Here is a 19,918-nt window from a genome sequence, read left to right as displayed (position 1 = left end):
ATGAGGTCATGTGTTGGACAGATAAGTGAACCTTTGATCCGCCTAAATTAGGGTCAAATTGCATCTGTCAATCACTTCACACTACAAAGTCAGGAAATGTCAGTTCATTACTGTGACCATTTTTTATTAGCCAGAGCCTAATTAGTGTGCAGTATATCCTCATACAGAAAAGTGATATATTGAATATACAGTGGAGAATTAACACTTTCTATGAAGTAGGTCAACATTTGTACAATGCTTTATATTATAATATCCTTTATAATGTGTTATGACACTGACTATACACTGAGTGTACAAAACATTACCCTCTAATATTACCTACCCTAATATCTTGTTGCAACCCCTTTTGCCCTCAGAACAGCCTCAATTCGTTGGGGCATGGACTCTAGGTGTTGAAAGCGTTCCACAGGGATGCTGGCCCATGTTGACTCCAACGCTTCCCACAGTTGTGTCAAGTTGGCTGGATGTCCTTTGGGTGGTGGACCATTCTTGATGCACACGGAAAACTTGAGTGTGAAAAACCCAGCAGCATTGCAGTTCTTGACCCACTCAAACCGGTGTGCCTGGCACCTACTACCATACCCCGTTCCAAGTCACTTAAATATGTTGTCTTGCCCATTCACCCTCTGAATGGCACATATACACCATCCATGTCTCCATTGTCTCAAGGCGTACAAATCATTCTTTAACCCGTCTCCTCACCTTCAGCTACACTGACTGAAGTGGATTTAACAAGTGACATCAATAAGGGATCATAGCTTTCACCTGGATTCACCTGGTTAGTGTGTGTCATGGAAAGAGCAGGTGTTCCTAATGTTTTGTACACTCAGTGTAAGCATCTATAGTAGGGAAGGGAAAGGGAATAACTCAGAAGTGGTGATAAACTCTGTATGATGTTTTATTGATAATGAACTATAATGAGTTATAAGGCTATAATGTATTATTATAGCCATACTTGTTTGGAAACACAGACAATATAGTTTTTAGACACATTAGGCCTTGTTATACTGTAGCGATCCTGCTATATGAGCCACTTTACAATTCCCACCAATTCAGTTAACCCTATTGACGCAATGCATAGGGTTTCACGCCAGTCTGAGACCAATGTTTGCTACACTGGTGTCAGAAGTGGGATGGCGGCTGTGAGGTCATCGGAGCTCACGGGCCTGGACATGTGAGGGGTTGGAGTAGCGATCCTCGCTATATGAGTCAGGTTACAATTTACACCGTTTCTATTGGCACAATGCGTAGAGTGTTTGCCTTTACGCCTGGATCACACCTACTGTGATTCGTTTTTAAACACCTCGATCACACCTACATCGGTTTTGCGCAAAATGGTACGCAGCATCATCTGCTACCATTTCAAACCGTCTACGCATACAATTTGATGCATATGTTCGACAAATCCAATGTATGCACCACACAGAAGACACTGCAACGCAATGCTGCAAGGTAAACACACAGTTCCATTGTAAATGAATGTACTTATGGTGTCCCAAAACACAAATATTATTTCCGTGTGGTCGAGGCGTTACAGTGGCAATCAGCAGTTAAAACCATAACAAAACACATCCCCGCCCCTGTTTTCGTAAAAAGCTGAGGAATGGGACTGGAGAAATGTTACCACTCAAATTCATAGACAGCTATGGATGCAAGGACTGACCATCTATGATGTAAACATTCTAGTTTTAACCATGATGAGGCTATATAGTGTTTGTTTACAAGAGCACGTAATATTATAAAGCACTATGCACGTGTTTGTTCAAATAAAGCGATCCATTTAGTTATAGAACACTGTAATAGATATTTGTAGGCTTTAAATAAATTCTGCTTCAGTCTCGCGCTCGTGATTTGTATCTTCATGATATGAGCACGGGTCTTCTCCACTAATAATCCACAGGTGTTATCTGTTAGGTCAGTTACCGGCAAGATTTGACCAGTGAGTAGTATAATCTATAGAAAATGATTGGACATATTCAATGTTCTTGAGGTTTACCTAATTTATCTTTATCGCGTGTTGAATTTTCAGCCCCAGTTTGTAGCAAACGTTACCGCAAAGATGTTCCGCTTTTTCAATATTCTGCCAGCCCCTCTGCAGGTATATCAAAATGTTGTTTTTGTTTGTGTTAACGTGTACCCCTCATTTGTTTTTCAAGCAAACATCTCCGGACAGTCGTTATGCGACATTTTAATAGAACATACTGTATCTTCGACTAAAGTTTACTTTTCAAACCTAGATGTGCGTGAGATCAATTTGCTTTCACCCCGTACCCGACGTTACTGAGGATGAGAAAAGGGCGAAAATTCAAAGCTCTAATATAGAACGAGATTTGTTTGAACAAGCCAAGCTTGAGGTGAACGTGATCAAAATATTGCTACTTGGTAAGTTTGTGTGCGTGCGAGGTGTATGTGTTGCAACAACCATGTCTCACATAATTTCGTATTATTATGTATGGAAATCCGAGACCCCTAAGTATGATATGTTATCTTTGGCATGGTTACTTGAGACAGATGGTTACTTAATGCCAAATTGAAAGGAGTTTGGCTGGGTGGGTATAACACACATTTCTAGAAACACAGTGGATAATTATAATTTAGGCTACTTTTGAACTACTTTTATCCACTTTGCAACAACTTAGCGTGTTAGCTAACCCTTCCCAATTATGTAAAGTACTTAAGAAGATATACTTTCAAGTAGGCCCTACTGCTGTAGTTTGTGGTATCTGTACTTTACTATTTATATTTTTGACTACTTTTACTCCACTACATTCCTAAAGGAAATAATGTACTTTTTACTCCGTACATGTTCCCTGACACCCAAAAGTACTCGTTACGTTTCGAATGTTTAGCAGGACAAGAAAAGTGTCCAATTCACACAATTATCAAGAGAACATCCCTGGTCATCTCCTGCCTCAGATCTGGTGGACTAAACACACATGCTTTATTTGTAAATGTATAAGTGTTGGTGCTGTGTTTGCTTAATATGAGGAATTTAAAATTATTTATACTTTTGATACTTAGTTACATTGCAGAAATCGCCCTGCCATTGGTTGCTAAAACTCTAATACACTGAACGAAAATATGAATGCGATATGCAACCATTTCAAAGATCTTACTGAGTTACAGTTCATATAAGGAAATCAGTCAATTTAAATAAATTCATTAGGCCCTAATCTATGGATTTCACATGACTGGGAATACAGATATGCTGTTGATCCAGAGCATCACGAACAAGCTCAATGGGTGACATTTCTGGTGAGTAAAGTCTGGTGAGTATGCAGGCCATGGAAGAACTGGGGCATTTTCAGCTTCCAGAAATTGTGTAAAGATCCTTGCTACATGGAGTACTGGAGTGCAGTATCATGTTGAAACATGAGGTGATGGCGGCGGATGAATGGTATGACAATGGGCCTCGGGATCTCTTCATATTCAAATTGCCATCGATATATTGCACTCGTGTATGTTGTCCATAGCTTATTACTGCCCATACCATAACCCCACCACCGGGGCACTCTGTTCCCAACGTTGACAACTGCAAACCGCTCACCCACACAACGCCATACACACTGTCTACCATCTGCCCGGTACAGTTGAAACTGGGACTCATCTGTGAAAAGCACACAATTCCATCGTGCCAGTGGCCATCGAAGGTGAGCATTTGCCCACTGAAGTAGGTTACGGTGCTGAACTGCAGTCAGGTCAAGACCCTGGTGAGGGCGATGAGCATGCTGATGAGCTTCCCTGAGACAGTTTCTGGCAGTTTGTGCAGAAATTCATAGATTGTGCAAACCTACAAATTAATCAGTTGTCCGGGTGTCTGGTCTCAGACGATCCCGCAGGTGAAGATGCTGGATGTGGAGGTCCTGGCCTGGCGTGGTTACACGTGGTCTGCAGTTGAGGCCAGGTGGACATACTGCCAAATTCTCTTAAAACAATGTAGGAGGTGGCTTATGGTAGAGAAATCACCATTACATTCTCTGGCAACAGCTCTGGTGGACATTCCTGCAGTCAGCATGCCAATTTCACACTCCCTCCCAATTGGATGGCTTGTGGTTAGAGCGTTGGGCCAGTAACCGGAAGGTTGCTGGATCGAGTCCACGAGCTGTCAAGGTAAAAATATGTCGTTCTGCCCCTGAGCAAGGCAGTTAACCCACTGTTCCCTGGGTGCCAAAGACGTTGACGGTTATGGCAGCCCCCCACACCTCTCTGATTCAGAGGGGTTGGGTTAAATGTGGAAGACACACCTCTCTGATTCAGAGGGGTTGGGTTAAATGCGGAAGACATATTTCAGTTGAATACATTGTTGGACAACTGACTAAATATCCCCCCTTTCCCCTCAACTTGTGACATCTGTGGCATTGTTGTGTGTCAAAACTGCAATTTTTTTTTTAGTGGCATTGTATTGTCCCCAGCACAAGGGGAACCTGTGTAATGATGCTGTTTAATCAGCTTCTTGATATGCCACATCTGTCAGGTGGATGGATTATCTTGGCAAAGGAGACATGCTCATTAACAGGGATGTACTAAATTCGATAGAAATAAGCTTTTTGTGTATATGGAACATTTCTGGGGTCTTTTACTTCAGCTCATGAAACATGGCACCAACACTGTGTTTTTTTGTATTTGTGTAGTTTGCCTAATTTCAGTTTGTAACAAAATAAGCTGCTCTAGTGTAGAGAATCATTCAACCATCTAAACCCTTGTGAAATATATTTTCCATAATCTTTTGAAGACGCAAAAGAAATTGCGCACATAGAACAGATCTACCGCTTCTTAGACTTGCGTTCAAGTAGAGTAATAGAACTATAACTCATATTTCTACAGTGTGAATTTGGCCAGGTCACCCAAATAGTTACAGCAATTACATTTATTTTTTGATAATTAAGCCTATTTAAAACCAAATACTCTTGAGTCATTTTCTATTAAGGTATCTTTACTTTTACTCAAGTATGAACGTTGGGTATTTTTCCACCACTGACCCTGACCTTAACCATTTTAGCTACCCATTTGCCTAACCTTAAGCCTTTAACCGAACTCCTAAACTTAACCCTAACCTTATAATGCAAACGGTTGATAGATCATTTAGAATCTCAGCATGTACAACTTTAGCATTTTAGCTAATTGTCAACTTTTGAACTACTTGATACTTTGCAACTACTAGCATGTTAGCTAACCCTTCCCCTAACACTTCCCTTAACCCTTTAACCTAATTCCTAAACTTAACTCTAATGTTAGCGAGCTAGCTAACCTTAGCCACCTACTTGGAATTCATAACATATCAAATGTTTTGCAGATTCCTAACATAATGCATGCTTTTTATGAATTCATAACATGTAATAGAAATTGTCATTCTTAACATATCACCCATTTCGTATGATAGGCATCCACAAATGAATACATACCATACGAAACGCAACATATCATACTAAATGCGGTGTCTCGGATGTATGTACAGAAAAATACGAAATGCTCTGAGACCAGGTTGGTTGCAAATCACAAATATGGCCAACCATGTCACTGCAGAATATATTTAATGTGTTTTGTGATTTAAGTTCCCATTAGATTGCACTGATGTGATGACTACTTTGTTCCAGGTGCTACAGAGAGTGGTAAGAGTACCATGGTCAAGCAGATGAAGGTCATCCACAGTCATGGCTTCTCCAAGCCAGAGCTTATTAGCTTCAAGGTGCTGTACACTTTACCCTCCTTGGCAGAGATTCTCGAATGTGTTGTGACATGTTTTTTTCTTTAAAGGGGATTCTTGGCTTTGTTACACTACATTCTCACTATTCTAAAGAACCCAGACAGGTCCATAGCCTGTTATGTTGTTGGCTTAAAAAGGCTGTATTCAACAGTCACGATACCATGATCAATGCATACTGCCCTCCATTAATACTGTGTGCTTCCATTCTGTAAGAAAATGCTCTTACTGATGCTTAATCGAATAGTGTTTTGGCTGGACAGGGCACTGATGTAGCTGATAGTGACTCCACTTGGGAGATTAGGGAGGGAGTTGTTGCGTCTGGATGTATGGTATGGGAGCTGGGGTTTGGGAAAGGTGATTCTACCTCCTACCAATCAGACCATGGAGGTAGAAGAGCTTAGGTGTGGTTAATGGTAGCTGTATACTGTTCAAACCATGTTTTTTTTACTGTGTACAGTCCTTGGCTAGAGGTCTGTAAAGGTGGGTGTTACATTATTGAACATTTTACATTCACATAGAACAGGCATGAATATCTGTCTGGTAGAATAGAACAAAAATAATGATTCCCTATCTGCAGTGTTGTGAAGAATAGCCCAGTCCCAGTGTTCAATGGTCACCCCTCTCTCTCCCTCCCTCTCTGGCTCACCATCCAAAGTATTTAAACTGAGCCCTCCATGAGTGATTCCATCAGACTACTGAACTTTCTCGATTAGCGAACATTTATTGATTTACTTGTCTGTCTTGATGTATTCACACTTCATATTTTAGCTGCCATGTATACCGAAATAAAACTCAAACTCCCTCCCTTCACAGGCTGCAGTGCTGGATAACCTCCTGACCTCCATGAAGTTTGTGCTGCGCGGCATGGGACTGCTGAGGATTAATCTGGCCAACAAGAAGAACAAGGTGAGGGAGAAGAGCTAGTAGCTAGTCTTGGAGCATCATGTCATACTGACTGACCACCTTGTTAGGACCTTTTGATTTGACAATTTAAAATACGTAGTTACTCCAGGCAACCGATACATAAACCACAACTAGCAGAGGGTACTAGCCAGAAGACCATTTGTGGTCTTCTATCAAACAGATACAGCACACATGATGAAATATGGTCTCTATTCACACCCTCTGGTAATGATGCAACACATTCTGTACCCCCATTTAACACATGTTGACCTAACAGGATCATACAGTGTAACTAGTCAGCCCAGTTTTAGACCTACATCTCTTCCCATGGTCATAGCTTCCTCCTTTTGAAACTGTAGAGCTCAGATGTCACGTTAGATGTCAGCCTTGCTCTGGTATTCTCCTAGCTACGTCCCTAACACGATCACAAGCCATATCTTGAAGTTTAAAAGCCTCTTTGCCTCACACATCTTTCTTGACCTCACTAATAACGACAAGTGGACACAGGGACTGGCATTTATCTTCTACATCTGTCATTATGATTTAGTTGGGTTTTTCATTAGGACCAAATGGAAGAAAAGACTGAAACCGAGAGGGACTACCTGGACTAGTCCAATAAGAAACACTAATTTTACATAGCAAAACACACACAAAAAAAGCATATGTCTTTCATTCCCTAATGAACAAGACCCGAGACAGCAAATGTTTATCATATTCCCAAACTGGAGCAATGCCGTCGGGGGTATGCCAAATAAAAATATGATTTACATTTATTTATTTTTTAAAACTTTTTTTTCACCTTTTCAAACAGTCCATTTATATTTTCCAACGGGGTCTATACATTTGGGTGAGTTTTTTTTTCTTCTCTCGCCTGATTAGCCTCGTTTCACTGCCAAAAATAAAATTAAACCATCTAGTGTTCAGCGAAATAACAACACAATGTCAAATACAGGTAGCCTAGTCAAATAATTAACATCCAATCACATTAACCGTTACACTCTCGCGGGAATTCCATTAACGGTCGTATGTAGCCAAACATAGCTGCTGCTCATGTTGGCATCTGTACTGATGGCACAAAAGCCATGACAGGGAGAAATAGTGGAGTGGTAACGCTCGTGCAAGCAGTTGCTCCCGACGCCACTTGGGTACACCGCAGCATCAACCGAGAGGCTCTTGCTGCCAAGGGAATGCCTGACAGCTTGAAAGGTGAAAATGGTTAATTTTGTTAAAGCAAGGCCCCTGAACTCCCGTATTTTCTGCACTATGGGCGACGGCCATGTAATGCTTTTACAGCATACAGAAGTGCGCTGATTATCAAGAGGCAAAGTATTGACACTCTTGTTTTTTAAATTGAGAGACGAGCTTAAAGTTTTCTTTACTGACCATAATTTTCACTTGTCTGACCGCTTGCATGATGAGTTTCTTATACGACTGGCCTATCTGGGTGATGTTTTTTCTCGCCTGAATGATCTGAATCTAGGATTAAAGGGACACTCCGCAACTATATTCAAGGTGCGGGACAAAATTGAGGCTATGATTAAGAAGTTGGAGCTCTTCTCAGTTTGCATTAACAAGGACAACACACAGGTCTTTTCCATTATTGTATGATTTTTTGTGTGCAAATGAACTCAAGCTTACGGACATTATCAAATGTTATATAGCCTCCAGTCCACTTACTGATAAACTGAACAAGAGAGCCTCATTGAAATTACAACAAGCAGTTCTGTGAAAATTGATGGACAACACATGCCACTGCCAGATTTTTGGATAGGGCTGAGCTCAGAGTATCCTGCCTTGGCAAATCTCACTGTTAAGACACTGATGCCCTTTGCAACCATGCAACCATATATGAGAGTGAATTCTCGGCCCTCACTAGCATGAAAACTAAATACAGGCACAGACTGTGTGTGGAAAATGATTTATGACTGAGACTCTCCAATATAACCCAACAGTGCAGAGTTATGTGCATCCTTTCAAGCACACCCTTCTCATTAACCTGTGAGTTATTCAACATTTTTGATGAACAAATAAGGTTTTAAATGTAAGATGGTTAAATTTATTGATTATTATTTGTGCCCTGGTCCTATAAGAGCTGTTTGTCACTTTCCACGAGCCGGGTTGTGACAACTCCCACTCATTCTTATGTTTTAATGTATCATTTTGTGTTTGTGGGGGGCAGGCTTACAATGATGGCAAAAAAACATTTGAGGGTGCGCTGTCCCTGGTGCTAGACGGGGTATGCAGCTGGAGATGAATGTTTTGAAGGGGTACGGGACTATATAAAGTTTGGGAACCACTGCCCTGGAGTATCGGTGATCATGAAGCCCTCTTCCTGTTGTCCCCATGCAGGCCCATGCCCGCTCTGTGCTGTCCTGTGGCCAGTGTTTCGGGGAGGACGGGGAGCTGCTGCCGTTTGTGGCCCTGTCTTTCTGTGCTCTCTGGGCCGACCAGGGTGTGAAAGCTGCAGCTGCCAGGGGCTATGAGTTCCAACTCAACGACTCAGCGCTCTAGTGAGTACCTTACATGTAGTGTTGTCACTGTACTCAGTATCACAGTTCTCTGAAGTATGAGCATGGCAAGGAAACAACGTACGGAGCGCACTGAATTTCATGATGAAACAGTGGAAGTTGATAATGCTGCGTTTTGGTATCAATTTATATTTTAATCAACCTCTGTTGGAGAGCGAGGTAGGGGCAGTGTTGTCTTTTTCACTGTCGTCACTCGCATCCTATAATTGAAGGTATAGCAGAAAGCATATGACATAAAGCAGGTTCTTAAAGGCTCAAACAGTTTAATAGTCTGTCTCGTGGCTGCTTTTCTTTGCCATGGAAAATCAAGAATCGTGCTACTGGTGTCGTGACGCATGTTCTATCTGCGCCGTCCCACCTCATTCAGACTGACTGGACCGTGTGGATCCTCCCAGGTCTTACAAGGGAAGCCTTTGCTTACTTCCTCGTCGATATACACATAATGGGATTGTAGCGAAAAATACATCCGTCACAGGAAATGAGTCTCCTGACATTTTGCTGAATTGACATTTTTAATTGGTCCTTCATTATAATGTCATGCCTGTCATGTCTTTGTAAAGGTGGTTGGTTAAAAAAGGACATGGGGGAAAAAAAGACATGAGAATTACGTTTGAAATGCTTGTGTGTCTAATGAGCAAGTGAGGGGATGACAACCGGGGATTATGTACATACTACTATTTACAGTGGCGTGTTGTGATTGGGATAATTGGTTAAAAGACTCCTGACTGTCTGCGTTATGAACTAAGCAGCGGCCAAGTGTTCTGCTTCACAGCTATTCAGCTTTACTTTACCCACCACCTGGGGGGCAGCTGTCGGTAAGGTGGCATCAGAGGGCTATGTATGGGTAAGGTGGCATTAGAGGGCTATGTATGGGTAAGGTGGCATTGGGGGGCTATGTATGGGTAAGGTGGCATTAGCAGGCTATGTATGGGTGAGGTGGCATCAGGGGGCTATGTATGGGTAAGGTGGCATCGGGGGGCTATGTATGGGCGAGGTGGCATCGGGGGGCTATGTATGGGCGAGGTGGCATCGGGGGGCTATGTATGGGCGAGGTGGCATCGGGGGGCTATGTATGGGCGAGGTGGCATCGGGGGGCTATGTATGGGCGAGGTGGCATCGGGGGGCTGTGTATGGGCGAGGTGGCATCGGGGGGCTGTGTATGGGCGAGGTGGCATCGGGGGTCTGTGTATGGGTGAGGTGGCATCGGGGGGCTATGTATGGGCGAGGTGGCATCGGGGGGCTATGTATGGGCGAGGTGGCATCGGGGGGCTATGTATGGGCGAGGTGGCATCGGGGGGCTATGTATGGGCGAGGTGGCATCGGGGGGCTATGTATGGGTTTGCCAGCCAGAGGGGTTGGCGGTGGATCCACATATTGCGGCGTTACCCAGCTCCAATTTAATCTGCACCAGTTTATTCTCCATTTGTCCTCTTTTTGAATATACTCCTGTATATTAGACTGCTTATGTAGATGGCTACTTAAACACCATGGCGTCATTCTCTGTAGTTGGAGGTATGTGTGCGTTTTACGTGTTCCTAAAACAGGCCCCTGCCCTGAACTGAGGTCATGCTCAGAATAGTTTTTTTATTGTTGTTCTGGTGTCATAGACACACATCCTCTCTTGTGGGGGTTGATCAGCGGTGTTTCTAAGCATGTGATGTGATGGGACATAGACACACATCCTCTCTTGTGGGGGTTGATCAGCGGTGTTTCTAAGTGATGTGATGGGACATAGACACACATCCTCTCTTGTGGGGGTTGATCAGCGGTGTTTCTAAGCATGTGATGTGATGGGACATAGACACACATCCTCTCTTGTGGGGGTTGATCAGCGGTGTTTCTAAGCATGTGATATGATGAGACATAGACACACATCCTCTCTTGTGGGGGTTGATCAGCGGTGTTTCTAAGTGATATGATGGGACATAGACACACATCCTCTCTTGTGGGGGTTGATCAGCGGTGTTTCTAAGTGATATGATAGGACATAGACACACATCCTCTCTTGTGGGGGTTGATCAGCGGTGTTTCTAAGTGATGTGATGGGACATAGACACACATCCTCTCTTGTGGGGGTTGATCAGTGGTGTTTCTAAGCATGTGATATGATGGGACATAGACACACATCCTCTCTTGTGGGGGTTGATCAGCGGTGTTTCTAAGCATGTGATATGATGGGACATAGACACACATCCTCTCTTGTGGGGGTTGATCAGCGGTGTTTCTAAGCATGTGATGTGATGGGACATAGACACACATCCTCTCTTGTGGGGGTTGATCAGCGGTGTTTCTAAGCATGTGATATGATGGGACATAGCACCACGTCCTCTCTTGTGGGGGTTGATCAGCGGTGTTTCTAAGCATGTGATGTGATGGGACATAGACACACATCCTCTCTTGTGGGGGTTGATCAGCGGTGTTTCTAAGCATGTGATATGATGGGACATAGCACCACGTCCTCTCTTGTGGGGGTTGATCAGCGGTGTTTCTAAGCATGTGATGTGATGGGACATAGACACACATCCTCTCTTGTGGGGGTTGATCAGCGGTGTTTCTAAGCATGTGATGGGACATAGACACACATCCTCTCTTGTGGGGGTTGATCAGCGGTGTTTCTAAGCATGTGATATGATGAGACATAGACACACATCCTCTCTTGTGGGGGTTGATCAGCTGTGTTTCTAAGCATGTGATATGATGGGACATAGACACACATCCTCTCTTGTGGGGGTTGATCAGCGGTGTTTCTAAGCATGTGATGTGATGGGACATAGACACACATCCTCTCTTGTGGGGGTTGATCAGCGGTGTTTCTAAGTGATGTGATGGGACATAGCACCACGTCCTTGGGGAGGACACTATTAGGCGCTTCATGTGAAGCGCGTCGGGTTTTTACGTCATTTTGTTTCAAGTGTCATCAAATCTCAATTTAGTGCCTCTTTATGCCTTGTTTTCAGGGACATTACCTTTGCTGAATGGGGTGTTGTTCAAGTGAAGTGTGGATTATGATGATGTGGGTTTGGGTTAACGGCAGTAGCATTCTGCTCTCTTTAGTTATGTTTCATACTGATGTTGTGAGTTTTATTTGATAAAAAAACAATTTAATATAATGTGCCCTTATTTTACCAGGTAAGTTGACTGAACATTCGCATTTACAGCAATGATCTGGGGAATAGTTACATGGGAGAGAAGGGGGGGAAATGAATTAGTCAATTGGAAGCTTGGGATGATTAGGTGACCATGATAGAATGAGGGCCAGATTGTAAATTTAGCCAGGACACCGCGGTTAACCCCCCCCCCCCCTACTCTTAACAATAAATGCCATGGGAATATTTAGTGAAGACAGAGTCAGGACACCCGTTTTAATATTCCATTCAAAAGACAGATCCCTACTCAGTGCAATGTCTCGGTCACTGCCTTGGGGCATTGATCTTTTTTAGACCAGAGGTAAGAGTGCCTCCTACTGGCCCTGCAACATCTGTTCTCCTAGCCCAATAATGGATTAAAGGAGCCTAACATTACTCCTCAGTCCAAACATGTTCTGTTTAAAGGGTGAATTGGCTCTAGAAGCCAAAACAGCCAAATATTCCATCTAAACGTGAATTGATTCTCAGTTGCGGCACAGTTCTAGAAACATAAATGCTTCCACTTTCACATCACAATAATAACACTTACTGTAGGGGGACAGTTGCAGGGGACATTTAAAAAAAAATAAAAAAATTGTGACATGTTAATCAAATCAAATCAAAGTTTATTTGTCATGTGCGCCGAATACAACAGGTGTAGACCTTACAGTGAAATGCTTACTTACAGGCTCTAACCAATAGTGCCAAAAAGCAAAAAAAGTGTGTAGGTAAGTAAAGAAATAAAACAGTAAAAATACATTTGAAAAAAGAGTAGCAAGGCTATATACTATATATATATATACTATACTAGGCTATATATACCTGTTAGGCTTATTGAGGTAGTATGTACATGTAGGTATCGTTAAAGTGACTGCAGGTCCCAGGATCCTTGTGGTCTTCTGTTTACAAACAGGTGTTCGGAGATGCAGAGAGCTAAATAGCACAGTTAGTCCACTCTGTTTTTTTCTGTAAACAAGCGCGGTAACATGAAAATATGGCCGTGTGGGAACCCTAACCATATAAAGGTGTGTATCAATTGAACCTTTTGATTTTGGAAAAATGATTTATTGCTAACATGAAAGAAGTTCCTTTTGCTTCCAAAGCCTTACTGCAAGCGACATGTTAATGTTCAGACCGAGTGTCGCAGATCTTAACACAACTCCCCCCTACAGAAGATGCCTTCATCTAATGACTTATGTGTAATGTAATAGAACTGAGTCATGATAAAGGGCTACTGGTCTCCCATCCAGGGACCAACCCTGCTTAGCTTCAGAGGCAAGCCAGCAGAGGAATGCAGGGTGGTACGCTGCCCTCACACTATACAATTGAGACACCAGACACACACACACACACACACACACAGGGTGTACAAAACATTAGGAACACCTTCTTAATTTTGAGTTGCACCCCCTTTTGCCCACAGAACAGCCTCAAATTGTCAGGGCATGGACTCTACAAGGTGTCAAAAGCGTTCTGCAGGAATTCTGGCCCATGTTGACTCCAATGTTGTCAAGTTGGCTGATGTCCATCTGTGGTGGACCATTCTTGATAAACACAGGGAACTGTTGTGCGTGAAAAACCCAGTGGTGTTGCAGTTCTTGATGGACTCACATGTCAATAGAGAGTCTGTCTGCATCTGAAATGGTACTGTCGTGTCTTTACTATCATTAACTGAAGACTGATAGTTTTTATCAAAGAGTCTCTGTAATTAGTTACTGCGCGATCAAGTTCGTCTTTCGTTGAATTGTCAGTCTCTCGCTCGCTCTCTCTCTCCGTCTTGTTTAGAAGGGATAGTTCAGTGACATTCGTTATAGATGGATGTTTCGGCGGTTGTCGTTCTTCACGTTCAATGATACTGAATTCCTAGCTGCAGACTAGTAATTACTATCAAAGACTTGTTCTCATTCTATCGGTATTGATAGTCTAAGAGTTTAACCATGTGGTATGGTTAAGATTCAGCAATGGTCTACAACCTTTGTACTCCTGTGATTGAGAGAAACTGCGGATAATTTATCAAATTTGGGTTTTATTCGGAATGGCAGAAAAGGGCTGTCCCAGGATGTCTGACCCTAACTGGGCTCAGGGGCGGTCCTCTGATTTAGTTCAAATCAAAAGGGAATTGTATTTTTCTTCATTAAACAGTCCACAATCATATTACACAATTATACAAACAGTATCATACTCACTCATTCATCTTATACAACAATTAGATGTAAACCTCATATCTGAGACTATTATATAAACAGCGTTTTGGTAATGTGGCCACACCGTCTCCCATGAACTTCCCAAGTTGTGACAAACGGACCAGTTCGTAGCTGGATTCTTCACCGATCTTTTATACTTTCTCCGGTACATGAAATTTGTTCGTACCTCAAGTTCTGTGAGGTGGAAGGATTTCCTTTGTTCTCCATGAAAAACGACTCTCTAACTGTCCATGAGGTCTTCTCAGGAATTTACGACCTCTGACCACAGCAGCCTAGTTGAAGGAGGCAAGGGGGAGGCAGGGAGAGGGGGATGGAGTTGCTATACCCAAAGAGGCCAACGTCATGACAGTACCCTATTCCCTTTAGAGTGCACCACTTTTAGATCAGAACCCTGTAGTCACTAGGGTTTAGGGTTCCATTTCAGACACCCTTGGTATGACTAAGGATTACCTCTGTCCCAGCTCTCTCCCCTGTCCGTCCTCTGTCTGTTAGACCACCTGTTCTAATTGATCTCTTCCACATGAATTGGCAGATCAGACGGTCGTGACACACTTTGACTTCCTCTGGATGTGAAGGGAGGAAATTATGATTGACTGAACTGATGGACTCAAAGGCTCAGTTTTTTTTTCTGGTCTTCTCTCCTCTGCCGATCACTGATCTCACAGGTCATTTCAGGTGAAAGCAATATAATGGAAACCTTTCCTGTCCTTTCACTCACTGGTAGTCATGAAGGGAAGGTGATGAGGAGAGGAAGCCATTTGAAGTATTAAGACTGTCCAAGAGGTTATACATGACAGCTTACATGCCTACACACTTTTGTTACAGAAATGAGCAGGGAGGGAGGGAGGGGGTGGGTGTGTGTGAGGGCAAAAGGGAGGGAGGGGGTGGATGTGTGTGAGGGCAGAAGGGAGGGAGGGGGTGGGTGTGTGTGAGGGCAGAAGGGAGGGAGGGAGGGGGTGGATGTGTGTGAGGGCAGAAGGGAGGGAGGGGGTGGGTGTGTGTGAGGGCAGAAGGGAGGGAGGGGGTGGGTGTGTGTGAGGGCAGAAGGGAGGGAGGGGGTGGGTGTGTGTGAGGGCAGAAGGGAGGGAGGGGGTGGGTGTGTGTGAGGGCAGAAGGGAGGGAGGGAGGGGGTGGGCGTGTGTGAGGGCAGAAGGGAGGGAGGGAGGGGGTGGATGTGTGTGAGGGCAGAAGGGAGGGAGGGAGGGGGTGGATGTGTGTGAGGGCAGAAGGGAGGGAGGGGGTGGGTGTGTGAGGGCAGAAGGGAGGGTGGGGGTGGGTGTGTGAGGGCAGAAGGGAGGGAGGGGGTGGGTGTGAGGGCAGAAGGGAGGGAGGGGGTGTGTGTGAGGGCAGAAGGGAGGGAGGGGGTGGGTGTGTGTGAGGGCAGAAGGGAAGGAGGGAGGGAGGGGGTGGGTGTGTGAGGGCGGGAGGGGGTGGGTGTGAGGGCAGAAGGAATGGAGGGAGGGAGGGGGTGGGTGTGAGGGCAGAAGGAATGGAGGGGGTGGGTGTGAGGGCAGAAGGGAGGGAGGGAGGGAGTGGGTGGGTGTGAGGGCAGAAGGGAGGGAGGGAGCGGGTGGGTGTGAGGGCGGGAGGGAGGGAGCGGGTGGGTGTGAGGGCAGAAGGGAGGGAGGGGGTGGGTGTGAGGGCAGAAGGAATGGAGGGAGGGAGGGAGGGGGTGTGCATACTTGGTGGATGACACAATGAGACTGGACCGGAATGTCTGGAATGCCTGGCTCGTGGCGGTGTAGTGCAGCGTGGGTGGGTAGGAAGGTGGTTGGCGGGAACCTCTCCGTCTCACCCTGGAGGTATCACTTTACAGCGCTTCGTGACATTCTCTACTGCGCCAGCTTGTGTGTTGCTTTGTGAAAAGTGCTAATTGCTGTGTGATCAAAAGGTCAGCTCCAATATGTCATGTTATTCCTCCCCCTTAGATCAACACTACTCATTTGGCCTTTCTCTTCTAATGGTTGTCTGTACCTGTTTTATTGTGGCATGAGAAGTGACTTGTTGTTTTGACGTGTTCTAATGATGAGTTCTCTCTTATGGACTTGGCTTTTAGAGCTCTGCTGAAACAGTCAGACTATGGTAACACAGCTATGACGTTATACCTTCAAAGTATTCCAGTAAGAAGCTAGCGTTGATATGTCTCATGAACCTGATTTGCATACAATGAGTGAAGGTGTGTTGACACGGAACATGCTTTATAATTACAAATTGTAAAGACGGGTCATTTCCCTAAGGCTTGGTGTGTTTTAACACCATCCACAGTTTTTTGATGTTTTTGACTGTCCCTTATCACTATGGACATCTTCTGACTCAAGTCCCTGTGGATCCTACGGATGACGTAAGTTTTCTATGAACACGTTCAACACAAAGCATCTCTCACGGAATTATTTTTTGTGTGGACGTTTGTCTGATCACCTAGATTAGAATGCTGGTCCTCTGGTGGTGGATCCCACCTAGCTAGCCACTTGGTGATCCCACCTAGCTAGCCACTTGGTGGACTGTCCAGTGGTGGTGGATCCCACCTAGCTAGCCACTTGGTGGACTGTCCTCTGGTGGTGGATCCCACCTAGCTAGCCACTTGGTGGACTGTCCTCTGGTGGTGGATCCCACCTAGCTAGCCACTTGGACTGTCCTCTGGTGGTGGATCCCACCTAGCTAGCCACTTGGTGGACTGTCCTCTGGTGGTGGATCCCACCTAGCTAGCCACTTGGTGGACTGTCCTCTGGTGGTGGATCCCACCTAGCTAGCCACTTGGTGGACTGTCCTCTGGTGGTGGATCCCACCTAGCTAGCCACTTGGACTGTCCTCTGGTGGTGGATCCCACCTAGCTAGCCACTTGGTGGACTGTCCTCTGGTGGTGGATCCCACCTAGCTAGCCACTTGGTGGACTGTCCTCTGGTGGTGGATCCCACCTAGCTAGCCACTTGGTGGACTGTCCTCTGGTGGTGGATCCCACCTAGCTAGCCACTTGGACTGTCCTCTGGTGGTGGATCCCACCTAGCTAGCCACTTGGTGGACTGTCCTCTGGTGGTGGATCCCACCTAGCTAGCCACTTGGTGGACTGTCATCTGGTGGTGGATCCCACCTAGCTAGCCACTTGGACTGTCCTCTGATCTCCCACACTCTCAAATGACTGCTTAATTTAGTTATATCTCTCCCATCTCTGTCTCTCTGTCGCTCAGTACAAGTTACTCATTAAACTGCCTCGGAGACCATATACTCATACAACTCATCACTTTTACATACACTACCGTTCAAAGGCTTGGGGGCACTTAGAAATGTCCTTGTTTTTGAAAGAAAGGTACTTTTTTTTTTTTTTTTTTGTCCATTTTAAAACATTAAATTGATCAGAAATACAGTGTAGACATTTTTTAATGTTGTAAATGACTATTGTAGCTGGAAGCGGCAGATTTTTTAATGGAATATCTACATAAGCGTACAGAGGCCCATTTATCAGCAACCATCACTGTGTTCCAATGGCACGTTGTGTTAATTAATCAGTTTCTAATTTTAAAAGGCTAATTGATCATTAGAAAACCCTTTTGCAATTATGTTAGCACAGGTGAAAACTGTTCTGATTTTAAAGAAGCAATTAAACTGGCCGCCTTTACACTAGAGTATCTGGAGCATCAGCATTTGTGGGTATGATTACAGGCTCAAAATGGCCAGAAACAAAGACTTACTTACTTGGGAACTCGTCAGTCTATTCTTGTTCTGAGAAATGAAGGCCATTCCATGCGAGAAACTGAAGATATTGTACAACGCTGTGTACTACTCCCTTCACAGAACAGCAAAAGAGGAGTGGGAGGCACCGGTGCACAACTGAGCAAGAGGACAAGTACATTAGTGTCTTGTATGAGAAGGAACTTTGCCTAGAAGGCCAGCATCCTGGAGTCGCCTCTTCACTGTTGATGTTGAGACCGGTGTTTTGCGGGTACTATTTAATGAAGCTGCCAGTTGAGCTTTTCGATCATAAACAAGGACATTTCTAAGTGACTGCAAACATGTGGAGTGTAATCTCAATGTAGTAATTTTATTTTTACTCCGTTATGCACTGATTAATGCATCAATAAAATATAATTTTGAACATAATTCACCATGTTGGTATTTTTTTTAAATCAACATTGTCTGATTTATGTTCTTCAGTTAAACCATTTACAGTCTTAAAGCTGTTTTTGTTTCTTTTGACTGTCGTTTCCTCCGTCTGCCTTTCCCAGTTTCTTTGAGAACATAAGTCGGATCATCTCTCCCAGATACATTCCCACTGAGGCGGACGTCCTGCGGGTGAGAGTGCGAACCTCCGGAATCATCGAGACTCAGTTTCCAGCCAATCACATGGTTTTCAGGTAAGGAATGGTTTTCACTGGCTCATGTGAGAATTGCCTTGTCTAAACCAGTCCATAATTCATCTACCCATGAATCTTGTTCAATACATTCATCGTGCTTTCTAAATGTTATTTTGCATATGTTCTTTATAACAAATGTACACCTTTGTCTTACTTCAGAGTATAACTAACAACTCTGTTATAATGACGCCATATGTCATAAGACAATGACACCCATTGATACCTTGAGAAAATATTCTGTGTGATCATACATTCTCAGTTCAGTGTCATAGTGTTATATCTGTGGGTGGTGTTGTGAAGGGGTTTGTGGTATGGCTGTTTAGAGCAGGTCGGCGTCATACTGACAACACTACATGATTACAGGCGACGGGGTGATATTTCAAAAATAATTCTGCTTGCCAACTTCCTCTGGTGATCGTCATCTTATGGTTCCTTGAGTATGACCATTTTCAAATGAGCATTATGAATGTCCATAGTGCTTCATCTCAAACCAATAGAATATTCTGTATTGGCTCATTCTAGTAAACTGTTGTAGTATCAAGACGATGTCCCCTCTTCGCCTCACATATGTGTATAAGAAGCCTCTGTGTAAGTCTGGTGTTTCAGCTGTGTGTGATTGTAAAAATGGCTTCAGACAAGTTGTCACAGTTTTTCTGGCTTCTTGGTCTCCTGATGCGCAGAGAGGAGAACTGTGCAGGAAGATTGTCGGTGAATCACTATCACGCCATAAGAGAATGTCATGTATTCTAGTTCTAACCGATGGGAACCACTTTCCCAACATGCAGTACTGTTTTCCAGAGGCTTGAATTCATAACTGCAAGCGTACCCAGACGTGCTCCACCCCAGCGTGACTACAAAAATGACCGTTGGGCACGACGGGACTATTCCTAGAAAAATAAAAGGATCACTCGGATGTCTACCGTGATTTTAATATGTACTACAGGGGCAAACAGAAATGAAGATATTTGGCTTGTCAGACACCTTCCTCAGAGCCATTAATTAATCTTTGTTCTTTTTTGGCTTGGCTTGGCTTGGCTTGGCTCGGCTCGGCTCGGCTTGCTGTGACATGGAGGGGTGGGTGAAACTTAGTGAATCATACCGCAGC

General features: G+C 44.2%; 1 protein-coding gene across 3 annotated transcripts in view; it reads left to right on the top strand.

Annotated features, from left to right (window-relative positions):
• Window positions 1-1,796: 1,796 nt before the first annotated feature.
• Window positions 1,797-19,918, top strand: part of LOC118936481 (guanine nucleotide-binding protein G(o) subunit alpha-like) — a 33,208-nt gene continuing 15,086 nt past the window's right edge. The window contains exons 1-7 of one of the 3 annotated variants that reach the window (XM_036939153.1): window positions 1,797-1,939; window positions 2,030-2,098; window positions 2,238-2,382; window positions 5,595-5,686; window positions 6,518-6,610; window positions 8,957-9,117; window positions 18,685-18,813. In XM_036939153.1, coding sequence (XP_036795048.1) covers window positions 2,060-2,098; window positions 2,238-2,382; window positions 5,595-5,686; window positions 6,518-6,610; window positions 8,957-9,117; window positions 18,685-18,813 — 659 coding nt within the window. In that variant the 5' untranslated portion in view covers window positions 1,797-1,939; window positions 2,030-2,059. Of the gene's footprint in view, window positions 2,099-2,237; window positions 2,383-5,594; window positions 5,687-6,517; window positions 6,611-8,956; window positions 9,118-18,684; window positions 18,814-19,918 lie in introns of all 3 variants that reach the window. The other 2 variants (XM_036939154.1, XM_036939155.1) reach the window with 2 other exon arrangements.

The sequence above is a fragment of the Oncorhynchus mykiss genome, chromosome 12, assembly GCF_013265735.2.
Source record: "Oncorhynchus mykiss isolate Arlee chromosome 12, USDA_OmykA_1.1, whole genome shotgun sequence".
Classification (NCBI taxonomy): Eukaryota; Metazoa; Chordata; class Actinopteri; order Salmoniformes; family Salmonidae; genus Oncorhynchus; species Oncorhynchus mykiss.
The sequence above is the reverse complement of the archived record's forward strand: the minus strand, read 5'-3'. Positions and strand labels throughout refer to the sequence as shown.